General features: G+C 43.4%; 1 protein-coding gene across 18 annotated transcripts in view; it reads left to right on the top strand.

Moving 5' to 3' along the window:
- The window catches only part of rims2a (regulating synaptic membrane exocytosis 2a), a 702,781-nt gene that overhangs the window by 35,712 nt on the left and 641,359 nt on the right, over positions 1 to 25,710 (top strand). Inside the window, exon 2 of one of the 18 annotated variants that reach the window (XM_078216680.1) lies at positions 14,665 to 14,696. The exons of the other annotated variants lie outside the window; for them this stretch is intronic. Within the exon in view, the coding sequence (XP_078072806.1) occupies positions 14,665 to 14,696 (32 nt within the window). The remainder of the gene's footprint in view (positions 1 to 14,664; positions 14,697 to 25,710) is intronic. 18 annotated transcript variants of the gene reach the window in all.

Here is a 25,710-nt window from a genome sequence, read left to right as displayed (position 1 = left end):
TCATAACTTAAATGTTCCATCCCAGGAAGCATCTTGGTAGATCTCCTCCTGCACCCCCTCCAGTGCAATCACATCCTTCCGACCAGAACTGCACACAGTACTCTAGCTGTGGCCTCACCAAAGTTCTATACAACTCCAATATGACATGCCTGCTTTTGTAATCTATGCCTCGACTGATAAAGGTAAGTGTCCTATATGCATTTTTCACTACCCTACTAACATACCCTTCCGCCTTCAGAGATCTGTGGACAAATACGCCAAGATCCCTTTGTTCCACAGAACTTCCTAGTTGGATTCATTGGATACTTTCATTGGATACTTTCATTGGATACTTTCTTGTCAAATTACTCCTTCCAAAGTGTATCACCTCACACTTTTCAGGATTAAATTCCATCTGCCACTTATCTGCCCATTTGACCATTCCGTCTGTATCTTCTTGTAGCCCAAGACACTCCGCCTCACTGTTAACTATCCGTCCAAACTTTGTATCATCCACAAACTTACTAATCCTACCCCCCACATAGTCATCAATGTCATTTATATGAATGACGAATAGTAGGGGGCTCATCACAGATCCCTGTCTTCCAGTCACTGAAGCAGCCTTCTGCCATCACCCACTGTCTCCTACAACTGAGCTAATTTTGAATCCACGTTATTAAATTACCCTGTATCTCCTGTGAATTTACCTTCTTTACAAGTCTCCCATGTGGGACCTTGTCAAAGGCTTTGCTGAAATCCATATAAACTACATCGACTGCACTACCCTCATCTGCACACCTGGTCACCTCCTCAAAAAATTCTATCAAATTTCTTAGGCATGACCTGCTTCTGACAAAGCCATGCTGACTATCCCTGATCAAATTTTGCCTCTCCAGGTGGAGATAGATGCTCTCCTTCAGAAGTTTCTCTAATAGTTTCCCTACCACTGAGGTGAAACTCACTGGTCTGTAGTTCCCTGGTTTATCTCTACAACCCTTCTTAAATAGCAGAACCAAATTAGCTGTTCTCTAGTCATCTGGCACCTCACCCGTGGCCAGAAAGCAATTGAAAATTTGGGTCAGAGCCCTTGTCTCCCACAGCAGCCTAGGCCATAATTCATCTGGACCTAGTGATTTATCCACTTTTAAGGCTGCCAACAGCTCCAATACCTCGCCCTTCCCTACGTCAATGTGCTCAAGAACCTCACAGTCTCTCTCTGCCTGAATTCCATACTATTGTCCTCATTCTCTTCGCTGAAGACGGGTGTGAAGTATTCATTCAACACTCTACCAGTGTCCTCTGGCTCCACCCACAGATTGCCCCCTTCGTCCCTAATGGATCCCACTCTTTCCCTGGTTATCCTTTTCCCCTTGATATACTGATAGATTATCTTGGGATTTTCCCTACTTTTACCAGCCAGAGTTTTCTCATTCCTAATTGCTTTCTTAAGCTCCACCCTGCGCTCCCTCACTAATGCTTCCACTGATTTGCTCCCCGTACTTTTTTAAAGCCTTTCTTTTCCTTTTCATTGTATCCTGAATATCTCTGGGCATCCATGGTTCTCCAGGCTTGTTATTCCTGCCTATCACCCGAGAGGGAACATCCTGGGCTTGCACCCTCTCCATTTCCTTTTTGAATGCCCCCCACTGCTGTTCTGTAGAATTCTCATTAGTAGCTGTTCTCAGTCTACCTTGGCCTGATCCTGTCTTATTTGACTAAAATCTGCTCCCCCCACCAATACAAAACTTTTTTTTTGCAGCTTGTCTATTTCCTTGTCCATAACAAACTTAAATTGTACCATGTTGCGATTGCTATCACTAAAATGCTTCTCAACCGCCACCTCAACCACTTGTCCGGTTTCACTCCCCAGAATCAGGTCCATCGCAGCTCCCTCCCTTGTTGGACCCTCCACATATTTATTGATTTTAAAAAGTTCACATTTCCAGAAATCTATTCCATTCAACCCCATAACACTATGTATATTCCAGTTAATGTTGAGAAAGTTGAAATCACCTGATAATAATAACCCTATTGTTATTGTTTTTACACACCTCCACAAACTGAGCATATATTTGCTCCTCAATATCCCTCTGACTATCTGGGGGTCTATAATAAACACCTATCAATGTGGCTGCCCCCTTTTTATTCCTAAGCTCTACCCACAAAGCTTCATTTGATGCCCCCTCCAATATTTCATCTCTCCTTACTGCAGTAACTGACTCCTTTACTAATAATGCAATGCCTCCTCCTCTTTTACCTTTATTATATTCAATCTAATATATCAATATAATTCAAGATAATATGTCAATACCATTCAAGATAATATATCAATACAATTCAATATAAGCAAGAGATAAAGTTGCAGATGAAAAAGTCATGCCCCCTAATATTTTGTGTGTGACTAAGTGTACATATAAATAGAGAACAAGGGGCAGGGAAAAATAAGTTTATTATTAATAAAAGTAATGATTATCATAATATTCAATGAAGCAGTTGAAGCTAGCTCGTTGAATGTTTTTAAGGCAGAGATAGATAGATTTTTGAACAGTAAAGGAATTAAGGATTATGATGAGCAGGCGGATAAGTGGAGCTGAGTCCATGAAAAGATCAGCCATGATCTGATTGAATGGCGGAGCAGGCTCGAGGGGCCAAATGGCCTATTCCTGCTCCTAGTTCTTATGTTCTCATTTCTGGTATTGTATTGCTTTTGTGCATCTTGCTTTTCATACATTTTATGCTCATAGAATAACTATCATTTATGAACATGCTGTGGTGGAGCTGTTGGAAATAGTTTTCTAACATCTTTAATAAACACAGATGTTATATAAATGCCATACATTCTATGTACAAACCATGTTCTCTGCACTAATAGTGTGTGATAAACGATACCTACTAGCTCATGCTGCATTTGCAGCATATATATGAATTGCCATAAACAGACTATAGGTAAAAACACAGGATGGATGGCAGATAAAGATAGTGTAATTAATTAACACAACAAATGATTATTGCAGGAAAAATGTGAAAGTAACTAAATTTTTCTATTTCTCAGTTTGAATTTTCTATATACTAGAACACGTTGGCCGAACCTTCCGGCTGTTCATGTGGGCAGAATCTTTTGGTCCCACCGGTCCCACCCCTGTTGCGGGTTTCCTGGTGGTAAGGAGTACATTTAATGGGAAACCCATTGACATCAGCGGGACCAGAAGATATTGTTTACCAGTTCAGTGAACATTTAACTGTTTATGGGCTGTGACTATAAAAAACAAAAACAGAGTTTTACAAAAGGAAAGAGAATGGTATTTCGTGTTCTTAACCTTACGTTGTCTGCAGAGAGAGTAATCTTATTTCATCTTGTGCTTATGTTGTTCCGCAAAGACAACAAGTGCTTAAACATGCAAAGGGCTTGTCACATGACCCTTGCTCTCCCATCTCTCCTGTTATCCCAAATATGGTTGAGTTATGGTAGATTCCAAGTGCATGGTTTACATGATTAGAACATATCTGGATAAATAGTCACTGAGCCTACATGTAACTAATATAACACCCAATATCCTATATACAGGAAATTGGTTAGCTCACTAGTGTGTAGGTCAGACTTGCAAGGACAGAGTTCGATCCCTGTTCAGTTTGAACTAGACAGATCCTCACCATACCTGTAGGAAAACAATCACAGCACTGGGGAGGCAATGGCCTATGGTATTATTGCTAGACTATTAATCCAGAAATACAGCTAATGTTCTGGGGACCCAGGTTTGAATCCCACCAGTGAGTGATGGAATTTGAATTTAATTTTAAAAATTTGAATTAAGAATCTTCTGATGACCATGAAAGCCTTGTCGATTGTCGGAAAAACCCATCTGGTTTGCTAATGTCTTTTAGGGAAGGAAATCTGCCATCTTTATCTGGTCTGGCCTGGTGTGATTCCAGAGCCACATGTGGTTGATTCTCAACTGCCGTCTGAACAAGGCAACTAGGGACAGGCAATAAATGCTGACCAGCCAGCGACCCCACGTCCCACGAATGAAAAACAAAAAAACTTGACCATGCTTTGGTGGATAATCATCAAGGATCTTCCTTTGGGCAGGGAACTCGAGAAGGAGAAGATCCTACACATAACTAGTGGTATTGAAATTCATCCTAAAACCACAACCAGAATTCCCCTGCACTGCAGCATGAGCTAGCAGGTATCCCCTGCACTGAGCTTCACTCATTTTCTGGCTGCTGTCTCACATCATTCACATCGAGTTCTTAGCTCTGCAGAAAATATGGATTCCAATGTTCAACCCATTCCCCAGTCTGCCTTTCTGTCTGCCCCATCTGCTGATCAAGCCCCAAACTTGCCTCAAAGTCTCCCTCTAATTCCCACCATTTCCGTCATCTTTACCTGAACCCCAATTCCCAGTCTCTCTCTCTCTCTCTCTCTCTGAATTCACCTCCTGACTCATTTCCTCACCCAGCTATTCCCAGTCCTCCACCTGATTTAAGTTGCTCTTGGTTTTCAAAACAAACGCAGGCAAAATGAAAAATCAGGCAGCACCTTTAATTTTTGTCCTATGTACTTCCCGAAAATCTAAGTACAAATTGGAAACCCAGGCAAGTGACACTCCAAAACAAACCACTTTATTATTCAATAAAACAGGCAAAACAAATTCAGTCATGAAAACAGACAGTGCTGGAAATGCTCAGCGGTTTATCGCAACATCTGCGGAGAGAAAGAATTAACATTTCATGTTGGTGACTCAAAAATAGCAAAAGTTAGAGACATTTTCAGCAAGGCGCGAGTGGGACAAGGACGAAAGAAAGGTTGGTTGGGTGAGACTCAGGAGAGATTAAAAGACAGAAGAGTTAATCTTCCAGGACCGGAGGGAATGGTGATGAGGCAAGAAAATAATCAGCGAAACAAGAGATGTGCCTCGAGTGGGTGAGCTTTTGACTGAAATAAAACAAACAAAACAAGAAAAGGAAAGAAAACAAAGGCTAAATTCGCCAGCTGTTCGCTAGTGGTGGATTCTCTGGTCCCACTGGCAGTCCTTCCTGCCACTCGTTTCCCCGCAGCTTGGGGTGACTTCAATGAGGAATCCCATTTATAGCAGTGGAACCAGAAGATCCCACCGCTAGTGATTGGTGAGCTGCCTCTCGCTGCCAAGAAACCCACTGATGGGAGCTGGAACGGAGCACAGATTATGACCTGAAATTGTTGAACTCTGAGTCTATAAGGCAGTGAAGTGCTTAATTGAAAGATGAGGTGTTCACACCCTGTGTGTTTTCAGGATGGAGTGGTTTCAGCACTACAGTGGCCGGAAGAGGCACTGCAGGGAACAGACTGGCATTAGGTCCCAGGAACCTGAGGACAGGAAAATGGCAGGGCTGCAAGAAGGGGGAAAGTGGAGAACACCGTGAGAGGGACAATTGGGGTCTTGTGGGAAGGGAGATGGGAAATTGGGGGTGCAGCTGTTCTGTTCTATTTCTAATTTCTTGTATCTGTAGTATGCATTTTGAAAACAAACTCATTATCGATTAAGGCAGCAATTTACTGCAAACAGTTTAGACACAATTTTGAATTGCTTATGGTCTACACTTGTCCAAGTAACAGCAGCTTCATGTGCTATAACCACTCCAGTGCCTACACCCTTGGCATGTGCTGTATTTGCTTAAGGCCTTGTGTCCTGGATATGTGCTGTAACCACTCCAGTGCCCACACCCTCGCCATGTGTTGTATCTGCTCCAGGCCTCGCACCCCTGGGCATTTTTTTTTAATTTTCTTGGGATTTGGGCATCAATAGCAGTACCAGCATTTGTTGCCCATCCCAAATTGCTAGGTCATTTCAAGGGTAATTAAGAGTCAACCACATTGCTATTGATCCAAGCCTTGTGGGTTGAGCATGTGCTGCAACTGCTTCAGAACTGCTCCATGCCTGGTGCGGGGGGGTTGGGGTGGGGGGGTGCGGTGAGCAGGGCAGCCATTTGCCAGCCCATCTATATTTTAATCTCTCCACCTTAATAAAGTCAGGAGCAGCTGGAGGTAGGCTATTTGTGAAGAAACATATAAAAACATTCATAGCCATGTAAAAAGGAAAAGATTAACTCCGAGGTCCATTACAAGCAGATAAAAGAGAACTTATAATGGGGAATAAGGAAATGGCAGAGAAACGAAATAAATACTATGGGGGCGATCTTACCAAAAATATTCTAGGTGCCGAACAAGTGTGAAAATGGGAGAGAATCATGCCCATATTTTCAGCGAGCTTTCAGACCCTTATGCCATTTAGTGCAAAAAAGAAGCAAAGTGTGAGTCACATCAGTCGGGGGAATGGATGAAGTGTATTCTCGCTGGAAAGCCAGCTACACACACTAGAGGGCGCGATTCCGCATGCACCAATCTTCAGTGTTCCGTCCAACCAGTGTTCAATGTTCCCTCTGAGGACCGCCCCCCCAAGCTAATCTCAATGATTCAATCAAAGTTCTTACAGGGCTCGACAGGCTAAATACAGGAAGGCTGTTTCCCCTAGTCAAAGTATCTAGAATCAAGAGTGCCATCTCAGAATATGTAGCAGGCCATTTAGTACTCAGGTGAGGAGGAATTTATTCAGTTAGAGGGTGGCGAATCTTTGAAACTTTCTAATCCAGAGAGCTGTGGTGATCATTGATTATGTTCAAGGCAGGGATCGATAGATTTCTAGATATTAAAGAGAGAAAGGGATGTGGGAATATTGCGGAAAGATGCATTGAGGTAGAAAATCAGCCATGATCTAGCGGTGGAGCAGGCTTGAGGGGTTGAATGGCCTACCCCTGCTTCTATTTTCTGCATTCCTATATCTCTCACATTGCCAATGAATGTTCTCAAGAGATGAATTGGTGATATCTGGAGGCTGAAAATGGGATAGTTGAAAAACCTACCTTAGGTCCTCAAACAGAGCTCCGTATGCCTCATTGAACCTCCAGTACATGACCTACCAAACTGGATTGGGAATCAGCACTCTAACTGACCATGTGTTCTGCTCTCCAGTAAAAGAGAATGGAATTAGGAGATGGGAACATCCCAAACAGCAAGCTACAGAACACGACTAAAATAGAAGTAACAAAACAATTGGTTATGTGTCAAGCTCTGTCTTCCTGTGAGGGGGTGCTTGGCGTGCAATCGCAGAAGTGTTGTATTGTTGTAAGGTAGACTTTGCTTTGACAAATGTTTCTTCATTTTTATAATATAAGGATAGAGCTACTTTTTTTTTTTAACTCCTTGCTAAGCTTAAAATTGGCCAACCAGAAAATATATATGCCTCTTTCGATGTTTAACAACCACCCCAACAAATAAAATAATTTTATGAGGCAGCATAGTGTCTGGAATTTATTAGCTGTACGAGGATATATTAGGCCACATAAATTACCATCTGGGAATTGGTGAATTGTTGAGTGGTCAAAGTGATCTCTTTAAATTACTCCACTAGTGGGCCATTTTTTCCAGATTTCTTTTGCTCTTTCACGAAGTATGGATGTGACTGCCTGGGCCATCATCTTGTGCCCACCCCTAATTGCTCTCAAAGGCTGTGGCGAGCTGATTCCTTCAAACATTGCAGGCCATGTGATATAAGTGCCCACAGTGCTGTTAAGAAGGTAGTTCCAGAATTTTGATCCAGCGATAATGAAGGGCTGGTGATAAAGTTCCAATGATGTGGAGATGCCGGTGTTGGACTGGGGTAAACACAGTAAGAAGTTTAACAACACCAGGTTAAAGTCCAACAGGTTTATTTGGTAGCAAAAGGTTGTGGCTTTTGCTACCAAATAAACCTGTTGGACTTTAACCTGGTGTTGTTAAACTTCTTACTACGATAAAGTTCCAATCCAGGATTGTGTGTGTCTTGCAGGGGAACTTGTATATGGCAATGTTCCCATGCACCTGCTGCCATTGTCCTTCCAGATGGTAGCAGTCATGGGTTTAGAAGGTGTTGTCAAAGGATGCTTGGTGAGTTACTTCAGTGCATCTTGTAGATAGTACACACTGCTGCCACTGTGCGTCAGTGCTGGAGGGAGTGAATATTTAAGGTGGTGAATTCCGTGCCAGTCAAGCGGGCTGCTTTTTCCTGGATGGTGTTGAGCTTCTTGAGTGTTGTTGCAGCTGCACTCTTCCAGGCAAGTGGAGGGTATCCCATCACACTCATGATCTGTGCCTTGGAGATGATGGACAGGCTTTGGGTAGGGGTGGAATTGAGATATTTACTGAGTTGCAAATAATACTAAACATCGTGAAATCATCAGCAAGCATACCAATTCTGACTGACCTAATGATGGAGGAAAGGTCATTGATGAAGTATCTGAAGCCTGGTTGGGCTTGGGTAACTACCCTGAGGGACTCCTGAAGCAATGCCCCAGGAGTGAGATAACTTTCCTCCAGTAATCACAACCATCTTTCTTTGTGTTATGCATGACTCCAACCAATGGAAAATTTCCCCCCTGACTGACTCCAGTTTTATTATGGCTCTTTTCTGCTACACTCAATGAAATGCTGTCTTGATGTCAGTCACTTTCACCTCACCTCTGGAGTTTAGCTCTCTTGTCCATGTTTGGACCAAGGCTGTAATGAGGTCAGAAGCTGAGAGACCCTGGAGGAACGGTGGCGCAGTGATTTGCACTGCTGCCCCACAGCGCCAGGCACCCAGGTTCGATTCCGGCATTGGTTGACTGTTTATGTGAAGTTTGTACATTGTCCCCGTGTCTGTGTGGGTTTCCTCTGGGTGTTCTGGTTTCCCCCCACAGTCCATAGATGTGCACGTTCGGTGGATTGGCCATGCTAAATTGCCCCTTACTGTCCGAAGATGTTTAGATTAGGTTGGCGGGGTTACGAGGGAAGGGCCTGGGTGGGGATGCTCTTTTGGAGAGTCGGTGCATACTCGATGAGCTGAATGGTCTCTTTCTGCGCTGTCGGGATTCTATGAACCCAAACTGAGGTGGAACTTTTCATTCTGGAGACTTAAGTGTGGTGGTTGTTAGGAAAGTCAATGTGATTCTCACCGGGTAGAAGGCAGGTGAACACGTGGGATCTTCACCTTTTCAGCTCAATTAATTCAGCTTAATCTCAGAGCATGGCAAATGTGGTGGCAGAGTGGGAAGAAAGTCATCTGTCCCATCATTACCTCATGGGGTTGAAGGCTCTAGCGCCGTATTTAAAGGACACTGGACAGACATTCACTTTTTGCAGGCCAGGAGCTCCACTTTACTCCTCCAGAGTCCTTGTGGCCACAGCTTGTACAGGAGAAACTTGCAGATGTGAGCAGCCATATCTCAGGACATACAAGCTTGCCTCTGGGACTATGTTTTGCTCATCTCCAGCCAAGAACACAGCCAGCAAGCACCCATGCTCAGGCCAATGCTCGCTGTTCCTGTGGTCTATGTTTGCCAGCCTTTTGACCTTATATAGGCCCTGCTATCTCATGCTGCTCTGGCCCTTGCTCTTCATTGCCATTTGCCAACTGGTGGCAGGTCCTCCATCGCCTCATCTGATAAGAGGCATTAACAATGCAGGGTTTCCTACAGCCTGCACCATCAATGTCTCAGTGAATGTGTGAACGAATTGAAGTGATAAATTTAGCAAGCATGTTCTGTACAGTTTTCCCTCCATCTCAAAGCCAGCAAGCAAGTGCTAAATCCTTCACCTGCTCTCTAGACATGATATCTCCACCCCACCCTTCCCAAATAAAGGAAATGCTGGAGGGCTGGAGATATTTGTTCTTTTCTTTCCTTCAGGAATGTGTATGGAGCCAATGCTCTTTGACCAGGTTAATGAACACCATGTGCAGGAAGCCTCATGTAAATACTTTTCTGCTTGCCTCCAGTACCCTTGGATCTCTATAAAGAGACTGTTGCCTTGGCAGAAGAACAACTACGTGATCCCTTGTCAACCATGATCACTCACCTGGAAGGATGGGGATTTGGAATTGAGAGTTTGCTGCACTCCTCCAGCCGTGGAGGCATCCATGTCTCTCCCTCCCAGCCCCTGACTATAGCCGATGGCAAGGGGCACAGACCAAATAGCAGCTCCACACCTTGCTGGGATTTTGAGGTTATGAGTTGGGAACAAATTTGCTGCTATGTGGGCTTCACCATAGTGTGAAGGTCACAACTGAGCATTGTTGTTACCCAGTTTTCTCACAATTAGGGTGTTTCGTAAGCCAATGGTGCTGACCTTGAAATCCACTTACCTGAAAAGAGCCTCCTCCTACTTCATGGCATTGAAGTTTTACACTGAATGGAAAGATGGTGTGTGTAAATTTTCAGACATACACCAGCACCTTCTACCCCCCCTCCGTCACCCACCAACCTCCACCTATCAATATAGATCCACTCAGCATCACCTTTTGTCATCCTTCTGCCACCGCCCCCCCCCAACCCCATTGATTCCCTGGACCTTATAACCATCCAGCTTCATATACCGTTCCTCCGCCTAACCTAACATCTGTTACCATCCCCATGCCCACTTTTACCCTACCCCCTCTGTGACCCATCCAATGAGACCTTCACTTGCAAGACTCTCACCCTGAATCTGCCACCCTACCATTTCACCCCCCTCCGCGTGACTATTAGTACCCTGAGTTTGCCCCCCCCCATCCCCCACCTGCACCCTACTATTGACTCCACCGACCCTACCCTTTAAGACACTCTACCCCTTCCCTGAACACCGCCTGGTCTTCTCCCATGTGCCTGCCTCCCCTGTCCAGCCTTGGGGCTGTCTGTGATACATAGACCTGAATTCTGATGCTCTTAAAGGTAAATGAAAACAATGTCTAAGTACCTTGGAGTCATTGAAAAAGTAAAGCTCACCAGGAGTTTGCCAATCACGGTCATGAAACAGACATTCTAATTATCCACTGGTGGGGCACTTAATCTGGAGGTGGGGGGGAGCATGACTCTGGCGAGATGGCCTTTTAATGAACATTCATTCATTTTGGAAGGAAGAATAAAAAAGAAGCATATTATCTGAATGATGAGAGATTGTAGAGGCTCTGAGAATCAGAGGATCTGGGTGTGCATGAATCACAAAAGGCTAGTGTGCAAGTATAGCAAGTAATTAGGAAAACTAATAAAATGCTATCATTTATTGTGAGTGAAATTTAATTTAGGGAGGTTATGTTTCAGTTGTACAGCACATTTGTGAGACCACATCTTGAATAGTGTGCGTAGTATTGGTCTCTTTATTTAAGGAAGTGTATAAATGCATTAGAAGCAGTTTAAAGAAGGTTTACGAGGCTTGTTTTATGAGGAAAGATTGGGTAAGTTAGGCTTGTATCCACTGGAGTTTAGAAGAGTAAGAGGTGACTTAAATGAAACCTTTTAAGATCCTGAGCTGTCTTGACAGGGTGGATGTGGAGCAGATGTTACAAATTGTGGGAGAATCTAGAACTAGGGGGTCAGTGTTTGAAAATCGTTTAAGACCAAGATGAAGGGAAATGTTTTCTCTCAAAGGGTAGTGAGTCTTTGGAACTCCCTCCCTCAAACGGTGGTGAAAGCAGAGTCTTTGCTTGTAAGGCTGAGATAGATAGATTCTTGATAAACAAGGGGACGAAAGGTTATCAGGGAAGGCAGGAGGTTACAAGCAGATCAGCCATGATCTTATTGAATGGCTGAACTGACTCGAGGGACCGAGTAGCTTACTCCTGCTCCTAATTTGTACTTTCATCTTCATGAGATGAAAATGAATGCATACCTAGTTACTCACAGAGAAGTCGGGAACAAAATTCCAAACTGATTTCCCAATGGCAGGGGTCACTCCAAATTTAGTGTCCCCACCCACCACGATTCCCACTGCTGGCAGAAGCGAAAAATTCTGACCTGAGTATCAATAAGCTGGTTATTGCTGAGTAATTTCCGCTTGATAGTATTGTTGATAATACCTTCCATCACTTAACTGATGATCCAGAGGACACTGATGGGGCAGTAATTAGTAAGATTGTATTCATCTTGTTTTTTCTGGATGGGACATACCTTGGCAATTTTCCACATTGCCGGGTAGATGCCAGTGATGTCACTGTACTGGAACAGCTTGGCTCAGGGCATGGCTAGTTCTGAAGCATAATTCTTCAGTGTGATTGCCGGAATGTTTTCAGGGTTTTTTGCAGTATCCAATGCCCTCAGTCATTTCTTGATAGCATTAGGGTGAATCGAATTGGCTGAAGACTAGCATCTGTGATGCTGGGGACTTCAGGAGGAGATCACAATAGAGCATCTACTTGTCGTTTCTTGCTGAAGGTGGCTGCAAATCCTTCAACCTGGTCTTTTGTACTGACGTGCTGGGCTCCCTCATCACTGATAATGGAGATTTAAGAATAAATAACTATCAAAATTTACAGATGACAACAATATGGCAGGTGCAGCTAACGCTGAAGAAGAATGCAACATAATACAAGAAAATATGAGAAAACTTGAAGACTTGGCAGTTAAATTGTAAATGAGAATTAACTTAGAGGTGATTATCTTTGGTAGGAATAATAGAAACATCATCTACACCGGTTGTTCCACTGAAGGGATATATCATGGTTCAAGTGAAAGCTAATGGTCACTCAGCAGAATTGGCACTGCACATAGTAAAAAGAAATTTTCCTGCACTTTTTGGAAAAGCATGGTTAAACAAAATCAAGCTTAACAGGGAGCAGTTAATCAATTCATTGATGACAAGAACATGCTTCAAAAACTTATAGAGAAGTATAGGAAGATGTTCGAGAATACTTTGGGGTCCATGACTGGAGTCAAAGCAAGACTCGAGATCAAACTTGATGGTATCCCTAGATGCTTAAAGGCAAGAACTGTGCCATATGTAATTAAACCGAAAGTAGAAGTGGAATTAGAGAGTTAAAGGACGGAGTGATTGAACGTGTAACCACGAGCGATTGGGCAATTCAAATCATCCCTGTCATTAAACCAAATGGTCCTATAAGAATATGCGGTGTCTTCAAGACGACGATGAATCCAGTGCTTGTGTTGACTAGTACCCCTTCCTATTAATTGAGGAGCTATTCGCGGGATAGTCTGGGGGTCAATAGTTCAGTAAGATAGACTTGTCCCAAGCATACATCCAAATGAAGGTGACAACTGAATCGCAACCACTGCTAACGATTATTACTCACAAGGATTGTTCCAATATAAAGGCTACTGTTTGGAATAACATAGGCACCTGTCATATTCAAAAATCTATGGATCAAACCCTTAGTGAACTCAACAGTGTCCAGTGTTATCTGGACAACATTCTAATTACGGGCAAAACAAACAGGAACATTTACAAAATTTTGATGAAACACTGGAACATCTAGAGAAGCATATTCTTCGTGTGAAGAAAGAAAAATATGAATTTATCAAATCAACAATCAGTTATCGAAATCACCTAATAGATAAAGATGGCCTCCATAAAGAACCAAAGAAAATGACAGTGATCTTAGGTGTGCCAAGACCACAGTGTCATAGTTGGGATAATTTTTAGGATGAATAAATTATGGAAAATTCATTCCAAACCTTGCAACACTATTGAAACCACTTCATACCTGATTGGGTGCTAACCAACAATGGAATTGCATGAAAGAGTGTGAAAGTGCATAGAAAGGAATTAAAGATGTCTGAAAGAAATCTGAAGTATTGGTCCATTTTAATTCAAAATTGAAAAAATTCAACTAGTATGTGTTGCATCACCCTATGGCATGGGTGCAGTTTTCTCACATATCATGCCAACGAGGGAAGAACTACCAATAGTATTCGCATCTTGAATAATCCAGTGATGGTGAAGGTTATGGATGTATTCTTAAGAGGAACATCACTCGACAAACAAAGGAAGAATTCTGAATTTAGACCTTATATCACAAGAGAACTTGAATTAAGTGTCCAAAATTGAGTAATCCAGAGTTAGTAAGAATGAAATAACTTGCAAGAAGCTATTTCTCGTGGCCGGCACTTGACTCACAAATAGAAGAAAAAGTGAGACAATGTCAGTCCTGCACCAGAATGTGAAATGCTCCACCTCTGCAACCACTTCATCTGTAGGAAAGGCCAACATAACCATGGCAGAGAATACAAACACACTTTGTGGGACAAATCGAAGGATACATGTTTCTTGTCCTAGTTGACGTACATTCAAAATGGCCCAAAATCATCATGATGAAATCTACCATGATGGAAAGAACTATAGAGAAGTTAGATGAGTTATTCGCAAAATTTGGAAAGCCTGAACAACTAGTCAGTGATAACGGAATACAGTTTAAATGTAGGATATTTGTGAATTACCTTAAGAGCAATGGTATACAGTACACAAGGACTTCACCCTATCATTTTTTCACTAACAGATGAGCGAAGAGGCTTGTACTGTCACTGAAGCATGCCATTAAAGCATCAAAAGATGAAGGTCTGTTATCCAAGAGAGTAAACAACTTTCTCATGACCTATCAGAACACTGCTATATGACAACAGAAAATTTGCCAGCAATGTTGTTCTTGAGAAGGAAACTGAGAACCAAATTCAATTCATTCTTGATATTCCTACAGTAGTACAGCGACAGCAAGGACAAGCTATTCGTTGTGAACGAACATCGAAATTGAGAAGTTTTAATCAAGGAAAAGAGTTTTAGCAAGAAACTACTCTATCTGCAACCATTCTTGCGCAGACAGGTCCAAGTTCTCATACCGTACAATTTGATGATGAGCAAATTTGGAGAAGATGCACAGATCAAATCCTTGCTTCAAAGAGTGAATTAGCGGAGTCTGTATCAGAAAGACTTGCATCAGACATCCAAGTATTGAAATTCCTGAACCATGGATTACTTCAGAACTGAGTTCAGATTCTATTCTGGTAGAACAACCCACATTTATGGAAGCTGACAAGGAAGTAACTTCACAAGTTGAAGTACCTGATATTTGTGCAGAACCGACTACTGAGGATGTTACTCTCAAGTGCCCTAACTGAGCCTTCACGTCTCATCTTAACATAAGTCTCCTTCTTCCTCTTCATAAGAGATTCAACCTCCTTAGGAAACCACGGTTCCCTCACACGTCTGCTTCCTCCCTGCCTGACAGGTACATATTTATCAAGGACGCGTAGTAGCTGTTCCTCGAACAAGTTCCACATTACAATTGTGCCCATCCCCTGAAGTTTCCTTCCCCAACCTATGCCAGTTAAATCTCGCCTAATCGCATCATAATTTCCTTTCCCCCAGCTATAACTCTTGCCCTTTGGTATATACCAATCCTTTTCCATTGCGTAAACGTAATCGAATTGTGGTCACTGTCACCAAAGTGCTCACTTACCTCCAAATCTAACATCTGGCCTGGTTCATTACCCAGTACCAAATCCAATGTGGCCTCGCCTCTTGTTGGTCCATCTACATACTGCATCAGGAAGCCTTCCTGCACACATTGGACAAAAACCGACCCCTCTAAAGTACGCGAACTATAGCTTTTCCAGTCAATGTTTGTAAAGTTAAAGTCCCCCAGTACAACTACCCTGTTACTTTCGCTCCTATCCAGAATCATCTTTGCAATCTTTTCCTCTACATCTCTGGAACTTTTCGGAGGTCTATAAAAAACTCCCAACAGGGTGACCTCTCCTTTCCTGTTTCTAACCTCAGCCCAAACTACCTCAGTAGATGAGTCCTCATCAAATGTCCTTTCTGCCACCGTAATACTGTCCTTGACTAACAATGCCACACCTCCCCCTCTTTTACCACCTTCTCTGATTTTACTGAAACATCTAAACCCCGGAACCTGCAACAACCATTCCTGTCCCTGCTCTATCCATGTCTCCGAGATGGCCACAACATCGAAATCCCAGGTACCAACCCATGCTGCAAGCTCACCCACCTTATTCCGGATGCTCCTGGCGTTGAAGTAGACACACTTCAAACCACCTTCCTGCCTGCCAGTACACTCCTGCAACTCTGAAACCTCATCCATGACCTAACTACTCTCAACCTCCTGTACACCGGAGCTAGAATTCAGGTACCCACCCCCCTGCTGAATTAGTTTAAACCCTCCCGAAGAGCATTAGCAAATTTCCCCCCCCCGCAGGATATTGGTACCCCTCGGTTCAAGTGCAGACTATCCTGTTTGTAGAGGTCCCACCTACCCCGGAAAAAGCCCCAATTGTCCAGGTATCTGAATCCCTCCCTCCTGCACCATCCCTGTAACCACGTGTTCAACTGCTCTCTCTCCCTATTCCTCTCCTCACTATCACGTGGCACGGGTAACAAACCAGAGATAACAACTTTGTTTGTTCTAGCTCTAAGCTTCCACCCTAACTCCCTGAATTTCTGCCTTACATCCTCATCCCTTTTCCTACAAGTTAGCCAGGAAGGACCTAAAGAAAGAGTTAAGAAGAGCCAGGAGGGGACATGAGAAGTCTTTGGCAGGTAGAATCAAGGAAAACCCTAAAGCTTTCTATAGGTATGTCAGGAGTAAAAGAATGACTAGGGTAAGATTAGGGCCAGTCAAGGACAGTAGTGGGAAGTTGTGCGTGGAGTCTGAAGAGATAGGAGAGGCACTGAATGAATATTTTTCATCAGTATTCACACTGGAGAGGGTCAGTGTTGTCGAGGGGAGTACTGAGATACAGGCTGTTGGACTGGATGGGATTGATGTTCATAAGGAGGAGGTGTTAGGAATTCTGGAAAGGGTAAAAATAGATAAGTCCCCTGGGCCGGATGGGATTTATCCTAGGATTCTCTGGGAGGCTAGAGAGGAGATTGCAGAGCCTTTGGCTTTGATCTTTGTGTCGTCATTGTCTACAGGAACTGTGCCAGAAGACTGGAGGATAGCAAATGTTGTCCCCTTGTTCAAGAAGGGGAGTAGGGACAACCCTGGTAATTATAGACCGGTGAGCCTTACTTCTGTTGTGGGCAAAGTATTGGAAAGGATTATAAGAGATAGAATTTATAATCACCTAGAAAGGAATAATTTGATTAGGGATAGTCAGCATGGTTTTGTGAAGGGTAGGTCGTGCCTCACAAACCTTATTGAGTTCTTTGAGAAGGTGACCAAAGAGGTGGATGAGGGTAAAGCGGTTGATGTGGTGTATATGGATTTCAGCAAAGTATTTGATAAGGTTCCCCATGGTAAGCTTTTGCAAAAAATACGGACACATGGTATTGAGGGTGATTTAGTGGTTTGGATCAGGAATTGGCTAGCTGTAAGAAAACAGAGGGTGGTGGTTGATGGGAAATATTCATCCTGGAGTTCAGTTACTAGTGGTGTACCGCAAGGATCTGTTTTGGGGCCACTGCTGTTTGTCATTTATATTAATGACCTGGATGAGGGCGTGGAAGGATGGATTAGTAAATTTGCAGATGACACTAAAGTCGGTGGAGTTGTAGATAGTGCGGAGGGAAGTGGCAGGTTACAGAGGGACATAGATAAGCTGCAGAGCTAGGCTGAGAGGTGGCAAATGGAGTTTAATGCGGAAAAGTGTGAGGTGATTCACTTTGGAAGGAGTAACAGGATTACAGAGTACTGGGCTAGTGGTAAGATACTTGGTAGTGTGGATGAACAGAGGGATCTGGGTGTCCATGTGCATAGATCCCTGAAAGTTGGCACCCAGGTTGATAGGGTTTTTAAGAAGGTGTTTGGTGTGTTAGCTTTTCTTGGTAGAGGGATTGAGTTTCGGAGCCAGGAGGTCATGCTGCAACTGTACAAAACTCTGGTGCGGCCGCATTTGGAGTATTGCGTACAGTTCTGGTCGCCATATTATAGGAAAGATGTGAAAGTGTTGGAAAGGGTGCAGAGGAGATTTACCAGGCTGTTGCCTGGTATGGTGGGAAAATCGTATGAGGAAAGGCTGAGGAGCTTGAGGTTGTTTTCGTTAGAGAGAAGGTTAAGAGGTGACTTAATAGAAGCATACAAGACGATCAGAGGATTAGATAGGGTGGATAGTGAGAGCCTTTTTCTTTGGATGGTGATGGCTAGCACGAGGGGACATAGCTTTAAATTGAGGGGTGAGAGATATAGGACAGATGTTAGAGGTAGGTTCTTTACTCAGAGAGTAGTAAGGGCGTGGAATGCCCTGCCTGCAGCAGTAGTGGACTCATCAACATTAAGAGCATTCAAATGGTTATTGGATAAACATATGGATGATATTGGAATAGTGTAGATTAGAGGGGAACTAGATTGGTTCCACTGGTCGGCGCAACATCGAGGGCCGAAGGGCCTGTACTGCGCTGTAATGTTCTACGTCCTATGATGTTGGAGATAAGACTCCAGAATATCGTATCTTACCAAAATGAAATTGACGTCCACCAAAATTTCTCGTATTTACTGTACATATGTAGATAAAAATTCTTGGTAATGTAACCTATGTTCATAGTGGGTAAGTGTTAATGTTTAAAGTTTATTGTCATACTGTTTAATTAAAGGGGAAGGGTTGTTATGTATTATAAACCAATGCATCTCTGTTTGATTAGTCATGTGACATTCACAGGTTTTCCCTCTCTTCCATCCTGGATTGTAAGCAAGCAACACCTACCTAATAAAGCTCGACTAACTGGTTAAGAAAACCCACCGTTTGGCAATCTTTTCATTCTTTTATTTTGTACAAGTGAGCTGACCACATTAATTTATAACAAGGGGTAGACAGGAAGGTGGAATTGAGGCCACCATCAATCAGCCATGATCTTATTAAACAGCGGAGCAGGCGCGACAGGTGAAAAGGCCTACTCCTATTCCTAATTTGTATGTTGCATGTTACTATAAAAAGGACATAGAAGTACAAGTGAAAGCTCAAAATAGATTTACAAAGATGGTACGAAAACTCAGAGATAACAGCGATTGGGACAGATGAAGAAGTTATGGTCTGTTTTTAAAAAATGCTTGGAGGTGTCCTGTTTGAGGTTTTTAAAATTGAGAATGGGCTGGACACTGTTGATACGAAGAGAGTGGTTCGACGTGTGGGAGAATTCAAAACTAGGACTTGAATTTTCAGGCTCGGTTCCCGCGATCCTTAGAGTGAACAGGGAACACATCCCACTGTCATGTCATGAGCATTGATTTTTTTTATATTCATTCGTGGGACATGGGTATTGCTGGCTGGCCAGCATTTATTGCCCATCCCGAGTTGCCCTTGAGAAGGTAGTGGTGAGCTGCCTTCTTGAATCGCTGCAGTCCATGTTATGTGGGTTGACCCACAATGCCGTTAGGGAGGGAATTACCCCTTTTATATATTAATGTAGTCAGCTCACTTGTACAGCAGGATAAAAGAATGAAAAGGTTGCTGAATAAATCAAGCTTTGTTAGGTAGGTGTTGCTTGCTTACCATCCAGGATGGAAGAGAGGGAAAAATTGCGATCCAGAATTTTAATCCAGCGACTGTGAAGGAATGGCGATATATTTCCAAGTCAGGATGGTGAGTGGCTTGGAGGGGAACTCGCAGGTGGTGGTGTTCCCATTTATCTGCTGCCCTTGTCCTTCTAGATGGAAGTAGTTGTGGGTTTGGAAAGTGCTGTCTAAGGATCTTTGGTCAATTGCTGCAGTGCATCTTGTAGATAGTACACACTGCTGCTAAGGAGCGTTGGTGGTGGAGGGATTGAATGTTTGTAGATGTGGTGCCAATCAAGCGGGCTGCTTTGTCCTGGATGGTGTCGAGCTTCTTGAGTATTGTTGGAGTTGCACCCATCCAGGCAAATGGGGAGGATTTCATCACAGTCCTGGCTTGTGCTTTGTAGATGGTGGATAGGCTTTGGGGAGTCAGGAGGTGAGTTACTCGCCGCAGTATTCCTAGCCTCTAACCTGCTCTTGTAGCCACTGTGTTTATGTTGTGAGTCCAGTTGAGTTTCTGGTCAATGGTAACCCCAAGGATGTTGACAGTGGGGGATTCAGTGATGTTCAAAGGGCGGTGGTTAGAGTGTCTCTTATTGGTGATGGTCATTGCCTGGCATTTGTGTGGCACGAATGTTACTGGCCACTTGTTAGCCCAAGCCTGGATATTGTCCAGATCTTGTTGCATTTGAACATGGACTGCTTCAGTATCTGAGGAATTGCGAATGGTGCTGAACATTGTGCAATCATCGGCAAACATCCCCACTTCTAACCTTGTGACGGAGGGAAGGTCATTGATGAAACAGCTGAAGATTGTTGGGCCCAGGACACTACCCTGAGAGGCTCCTGCAGAGATGTCCTGGAGCTGAGATGACTGACCCTCCACAACCACAATTATCTTCCTATGTACCAGGTATGACTCCAACCAGTGGAGAGTTTGCCCCCTGATACCCATTGATTCCAGTTTCGCTAGAGCTCCTTGATGCCATATTCGGATGAATGTGGCCTTTATGTCAAGGGCTGTTACTCTCGCCTCACCTCTGGAATTCAACTCTTTTGTCCATGTTTGAACCAAGGCTGTAATGAGGTCAGGAGCTAAGTGACCCTGGCAAAACCCAAACTAGCCATCACTGAGCAGGTGCTGCTTGATAGCTTTACTGATGATCGAGAGTAGGCTGGGCGGTAATTGGCCGGGTTGGATTTGTCCTGCATTTTGTGTACAGAGTAAGAGTTTTAACAACACCAGGTTAAAGTCCAACAGGTTTAACATCTCCACATCAACATCAACAGCATCTCCACATCACATTTTGAGTACAGGACATACCTGGGCAATTTTCCACATTGTTGGGTAGATGCCAATGTTGGAACTGTACTAGAAGAGCTTGGCTAGAGGAACGGCAAGTTCTGGAGCACAAGTCTTCAGTACTATTGCCAGAATGTTATCAGGGCCCATTGCCTTTGCAGTATCCAGTGCCTCCAACCATTTCTTGACATCACGTGGAGTGAATCGAATTGGCTGGAAACTGGCATCTGAGATGCTGGGGACCACTGGAGGAGGCCGAGATGGATCATCTACTCGGCACTTCTGGCTGAAGATTGTCGCGAATACTTCAGCCTTATCTTTTGCACTGAGGTGCTGGGCTCCTCCATCATTTAGGATGGAGATATTTGTGGAGCCTCCTCCTCCAGTGAGTTGTTTAATTGTCCACCACCACTAACAACTGGGTGTGGAAGTACTGCAGAGCTTAGATGTGATCCGTTGGTTGTGGGATTGACAGCAGGTGGAACTTCTGTCTGCCTTTGGATAGAAGTCCCGCCTCAGAGACCTGTTAGCCAATCAGATTGGGGCCTTAAGATTTAAGCCCACCTCCCCTCCCTTCCAACCTGAGATCAAGTTTGTTACCTTTTTCTATTTGGCACCTTGATACAACCGCTGCCCGTAAATCTAAAAGTTGACGCTGGGTGGGAAAAGGCCTTTAATTGGCCAACACGGATTCGTGAAGGGTAAGTCTTGCCTCGCAAATTTGATTGAATTCTTTGAGGAGGTAGCTAAGTGTGTTGATGAAGGTAGAGCAGCTGATGTCATATACATGGATTTTAGTAAGGCGTTTGATAAGGTCCCCTATGGTCGGCTCATGAAGAAAATAAGGAGGTGTGGGATAGAGGAAAAGTTGGCCGATTGGATAAGTAACTGGCTATCTCATAGAAAGAGTTTTAACAACACCAGGTTAAAGTCCAACAGGTTTATTTGGTAGCAAATACCATGGTATTTAAATAAACCTGTTGGACTTTAACCTGGTGTTGTTAAAACTCTTACTGTGTTTACCCCAGTCCAATGCCGGCATCTCCACATCATATCTCATACAAGACAGAGGGTGGTGGTGGATGGAAAATGTTCAGACTGGAGACCAGTTACCAGCGGTGTACCACAGGGATCAGTGCTGGGTCCTCTACTATTTGTGATTTTTACCAATGACTTGGAGGAGGGGCCTGAAGGGATCAGTAAATTTGCTGATAACACCACGATTGGTGGAGTAGTGGATGAGGTGGAGGGCTGTTGTAGGCTGCAAAGAGACATTGATAGGATGCAGAGCTGGGCCGAAAAATGGCAGATTTAACCCTGATAAAGTGCGTGGTAATTCATTTTGGTAGGACAAATTTGAATGCGGATTACAGGGTCAACGATAGGGTTCTGAGGAATGTGGAGGAACAGAGAGATCTTGGGGTTCATAACCACAGATCTCTGAAGGTTGCCACTCAAGTGGATAGAGCCGTGAAGAAGGCCTATAGTGTGTTAGCGGGTGTTTTTCCGGTTGGAGGAAGGTAACTAGTGGCGTGCCGCAGGGATCGGTACTCGGGCCGCAACTGTTTACCATTTATATAGATGATCTGGAGGAGGGGACGGAGTGTAGGGTAACGAAGTTTGCAGACGACACAAAGATAAGTGGAAAAGTGAATCGTGTGGAGGACGGAGAAGATCTGCAGAGAGATTTGGACAGGCTGAGTGAGTGGGCGAGGATATGGCAAATGGAGTATAACGTTGAGAAATGCGAGGTTATACACTTTGGAGGAAATAATAACAAATGGGATTACTATCTCAATGGAAACAAATTAAAACATGCTACCGTGCAAAGGGACCTGGGGGTCCTTGTGCATGAGACGCAAAAGCCCAGTCTGCAGGTACAACAGGTGATCAAGAAGGCAAATGGGATGTTGGCCTATATTGCGAAGGGGATAGAATATAAAAGCAGGGATGTCTTGATGCACCTGTACAGGGCATTGGTGAGGCCGCAGCTGGAATACTGTGTGCAGTATTGGTCCCCTTATATGAGGAAGGATATATTGGCATTGGAGGGAGTGCAGAGAAGGTTCACCAGGTTGATACCGGAGATGAGGGGTTTGGATTATGAGGAGAGGCTGAGGAGATTGAGTTTGTACTCGTTGGAGTTTAGAAGGATGAGGGTGGATCTTATGGAGACTTATAAGATAATGCGGGGGCTGGATAGGGTGGAGGCGGAGAGATTCTTTCCACTTAGTAAGGAAGTTAAAACTAGAGGACACAGCCTCAAAATAAAGGGGGGTCGGTTTAAGACAGAGTTGAGGAGGAACTTCTTCTCCCAGAGGGTGGTGAATCTCTGGAATTCTCTGCCCGCTGAGGTGGTGGAGGCTACCTCGCTGAATATGTTTAAAGCGCGGATGGATGGATTCCTGATCGGTAAGGGAATTAAGGGTTATGGGGATCAGGCGGGTAAGTGGTACTGATCCACGTCAGATCAGCCATGATCTTATTGAATGGCGGGGCAGGCTCGAGGGGCTAGATGGCCTACTCCTGCTCCTATTTCTTATGTTCTTATGTTCTTATTAACAGGGGTTTGAGTTTAAGAGCCGTGGGGTTATGCTGCAACTGTACAGGACCTTGGTGAGACCACATTTAGAATATTGTGTGCTGTTCTGGTCCCCTCACTATAAGAAGGATGTGGAAGCATTGGAGAGAGTGCAAAGGAGATTTACCAGGATGCTGCCTGGTTTGGAGGGTAGGTCTTATGAGGAAAGGTTGAGGAAGCTAGGGCTTTTCTCTTTAGAGCGGAGGAGGGTGAGAGGCGACTTAATAGAGGTTTATAAGATGATGAGGGGGATAGATAGAGTGGATGTTCAGAGACTATTTCCTCGGGTGAATGTTGCTGTTACTAGGGGGCATAACTATAAGGTTCATGGTGGGAGATACAGGAGGGATGTCCGAGGTAGGTGCTTTACTCAGAGAGTGGTTGGGGTGTGGCATGGACTGCCTGCTGTGATAGTGGAGTTGGACACTTTAGGAACTTGCAAGCGGTTATTGGATAGGCCCATGGAGCACACCAGAATGATAGGGAGTGGGATAGCTTGATCTTGGTTTCGGACAAAGCTCGGCACAACATCGAGGGCCGAAGGGCCTGTACTGTGCTATACTGTTCTATGTTCTACTAAGTGGCGACTTCGGAACCTCTTTAGGGGCATGGATAGGCTTCCTGTCCGAGGCCCTGTCTGTCCCACTGTGCAATTGTGTTTGGGCAGGACCCCAGAGAGAATTCCATCAATGCAATTTGATGCTCTCTCTGCCTCAGAATCCACCCGGGGAGAAAGTAAAATTCTGGCCTAGGGCCCAGTAATACTTGATAATTACTCATCAATCCAAAAGGGAAATAAGGATAAGTTGCTTCAATTAAAAGTGGTTAGAGTGTAGAACTTGAATCCACAGTTAATAATTCAGATAAATACATTACGTAATTTCAAAAGGAAACTGCAAGAGTATTTAAGAAGAAAAGGGAATAGAAAGATGTGCTGAAATGCTGAGACAAGATGGATCAAATGGGAGACTTGTGTGGAGCTTAAACATAAGCACAGGCTAGATGAATTGAATGGGCCATTTTCATGCTATATTTTCGATATAATTCTAGTAAATCCTGTGGCAATATTAAGGATGTTCTTTTGTCCTCATTCTTGCACCCAGGAAAGCTCAGTTTCCTGGGTGTAACTGTGAGAAAAAAATAGCCCTATAATACTTTTAAGAAGGAGTTGAACAGTCCCATTTTTACAAATTTTGAAGAGATTTTATTTCAATCAAAGCTTGTGTACTTAAATTTAGTAATTTTGTTTAAGCCATTTTTTTCTGTTTTGTGCATTAAAGGTCCAAGGTAAAATTACCTAAAGGTCTGCATTTGTTTTGATCTGTGTAGAATTTGTTTAAACATCTTTTGTTGTACAGAGTGGTAGCACTGGTAATTATCTTCATGCAATTGTGCATATTAGTACTCAAATCTACCAGTGATATTTATGATGAGCTTTGTCAGCTTTTCGCCAGGCGGAAGACTTAGGCTGGTAGTTGTAATGTGGCACATAACCATTTGTGGTGCCCTTTCACCAGTGACTACTTATTCGAGAAATGGTATCACACTTGGATCATTTTGCATGTGCTTGTTGAGGCTGCAGCAGGTTGAATCCTTTAGTATCCATTATCTGCTCATTGCAGGGAAGTCTTATTTCACCCCACTGATTTGAAATCGAAATCATCTTATTTGGCAAGGTCAGACACACAGACTAACGTGTTATCACCAGATGTTGCAGACTGTTACAAGATGTGATCCTTGAACAGAGTGTTGGCTGGATTTATAATTCTTTTAAAAATCGCAACAGTCCTTCAGACCAATTTATTAGGAGGGAGGATGAATGTGGGATTGTGTGGGAGGGGAGTCAGGGAAAGCAAAGATTGATTGACTTTCATCCAATAGCACGTTCTGTGCTTGTTTTAGTAAAGAATTGACATTGGCTGCTACGAAAGACTGCACAACCTATTTCCTGTCCTTCCAAGAGGACGTGTAGAGGAGAGTCACAATGACAGGAGGAATATTTTTAGAATAAATGATGATGGTTTCAACTATATCTTCAATAAGCATTTTTTTAAAACATAGCTTAATGTGGCCTAGATGTTCTGACATTGCAAGATGTTGAATTGTGGATTTAATAAACATGCACAGAGCCCTGTAGAAATTCAGTTATTAATTTAATTACTAGAATGTTAAAATAACTTAATGATTGGCTGAAAAGTAAATTAGGTTATTGTTGCGTGTTTTAAATCACTTATACAAGTAAAGGACTCTTTTTACTAATTGAGTAATGATTTTGAAGTCAAGCTGTTGGTTGGGTTATTCTAGAATAATAGTCCTCTGTAACCTATTGTATTTTAAAGGACCAATGATTGTGGTATATAGATTGACCCAGTGTATAAGATTATCTCTTTTTAGATGTCAAAATGCATTTTTAGGCCTATACTTGTATTTAAGTTGACCGCTTCCACCATCTTTCAGCTAATAAATGCACATTTAGGGCTATAGTCGCATTTGGTTATATTCACGTTATAAGATTGGCGCATATAATCAAGCAGGCGATACAGATCACATTGCCAAGGTGATGTGTGGGAGTTTAAGGC

Source organism: Mustelus asterias, chromosome 7 (genome assembly GCF_964213995.1).
Source record: "Mustelus asterias chromosome 7, sMusAst1.hap1.1, whole genome shotgun sequence".
NCBI classification, from domain to species: Eukaryota; Metazoa; Chordata; class Chondrichthyes; order Carcharhiniformes; family Triakidae; genus Mustelus; species Mustelus asterias.
This window is presented reverse-complemented; position numbering and strand designations above follow the sequence as displayed.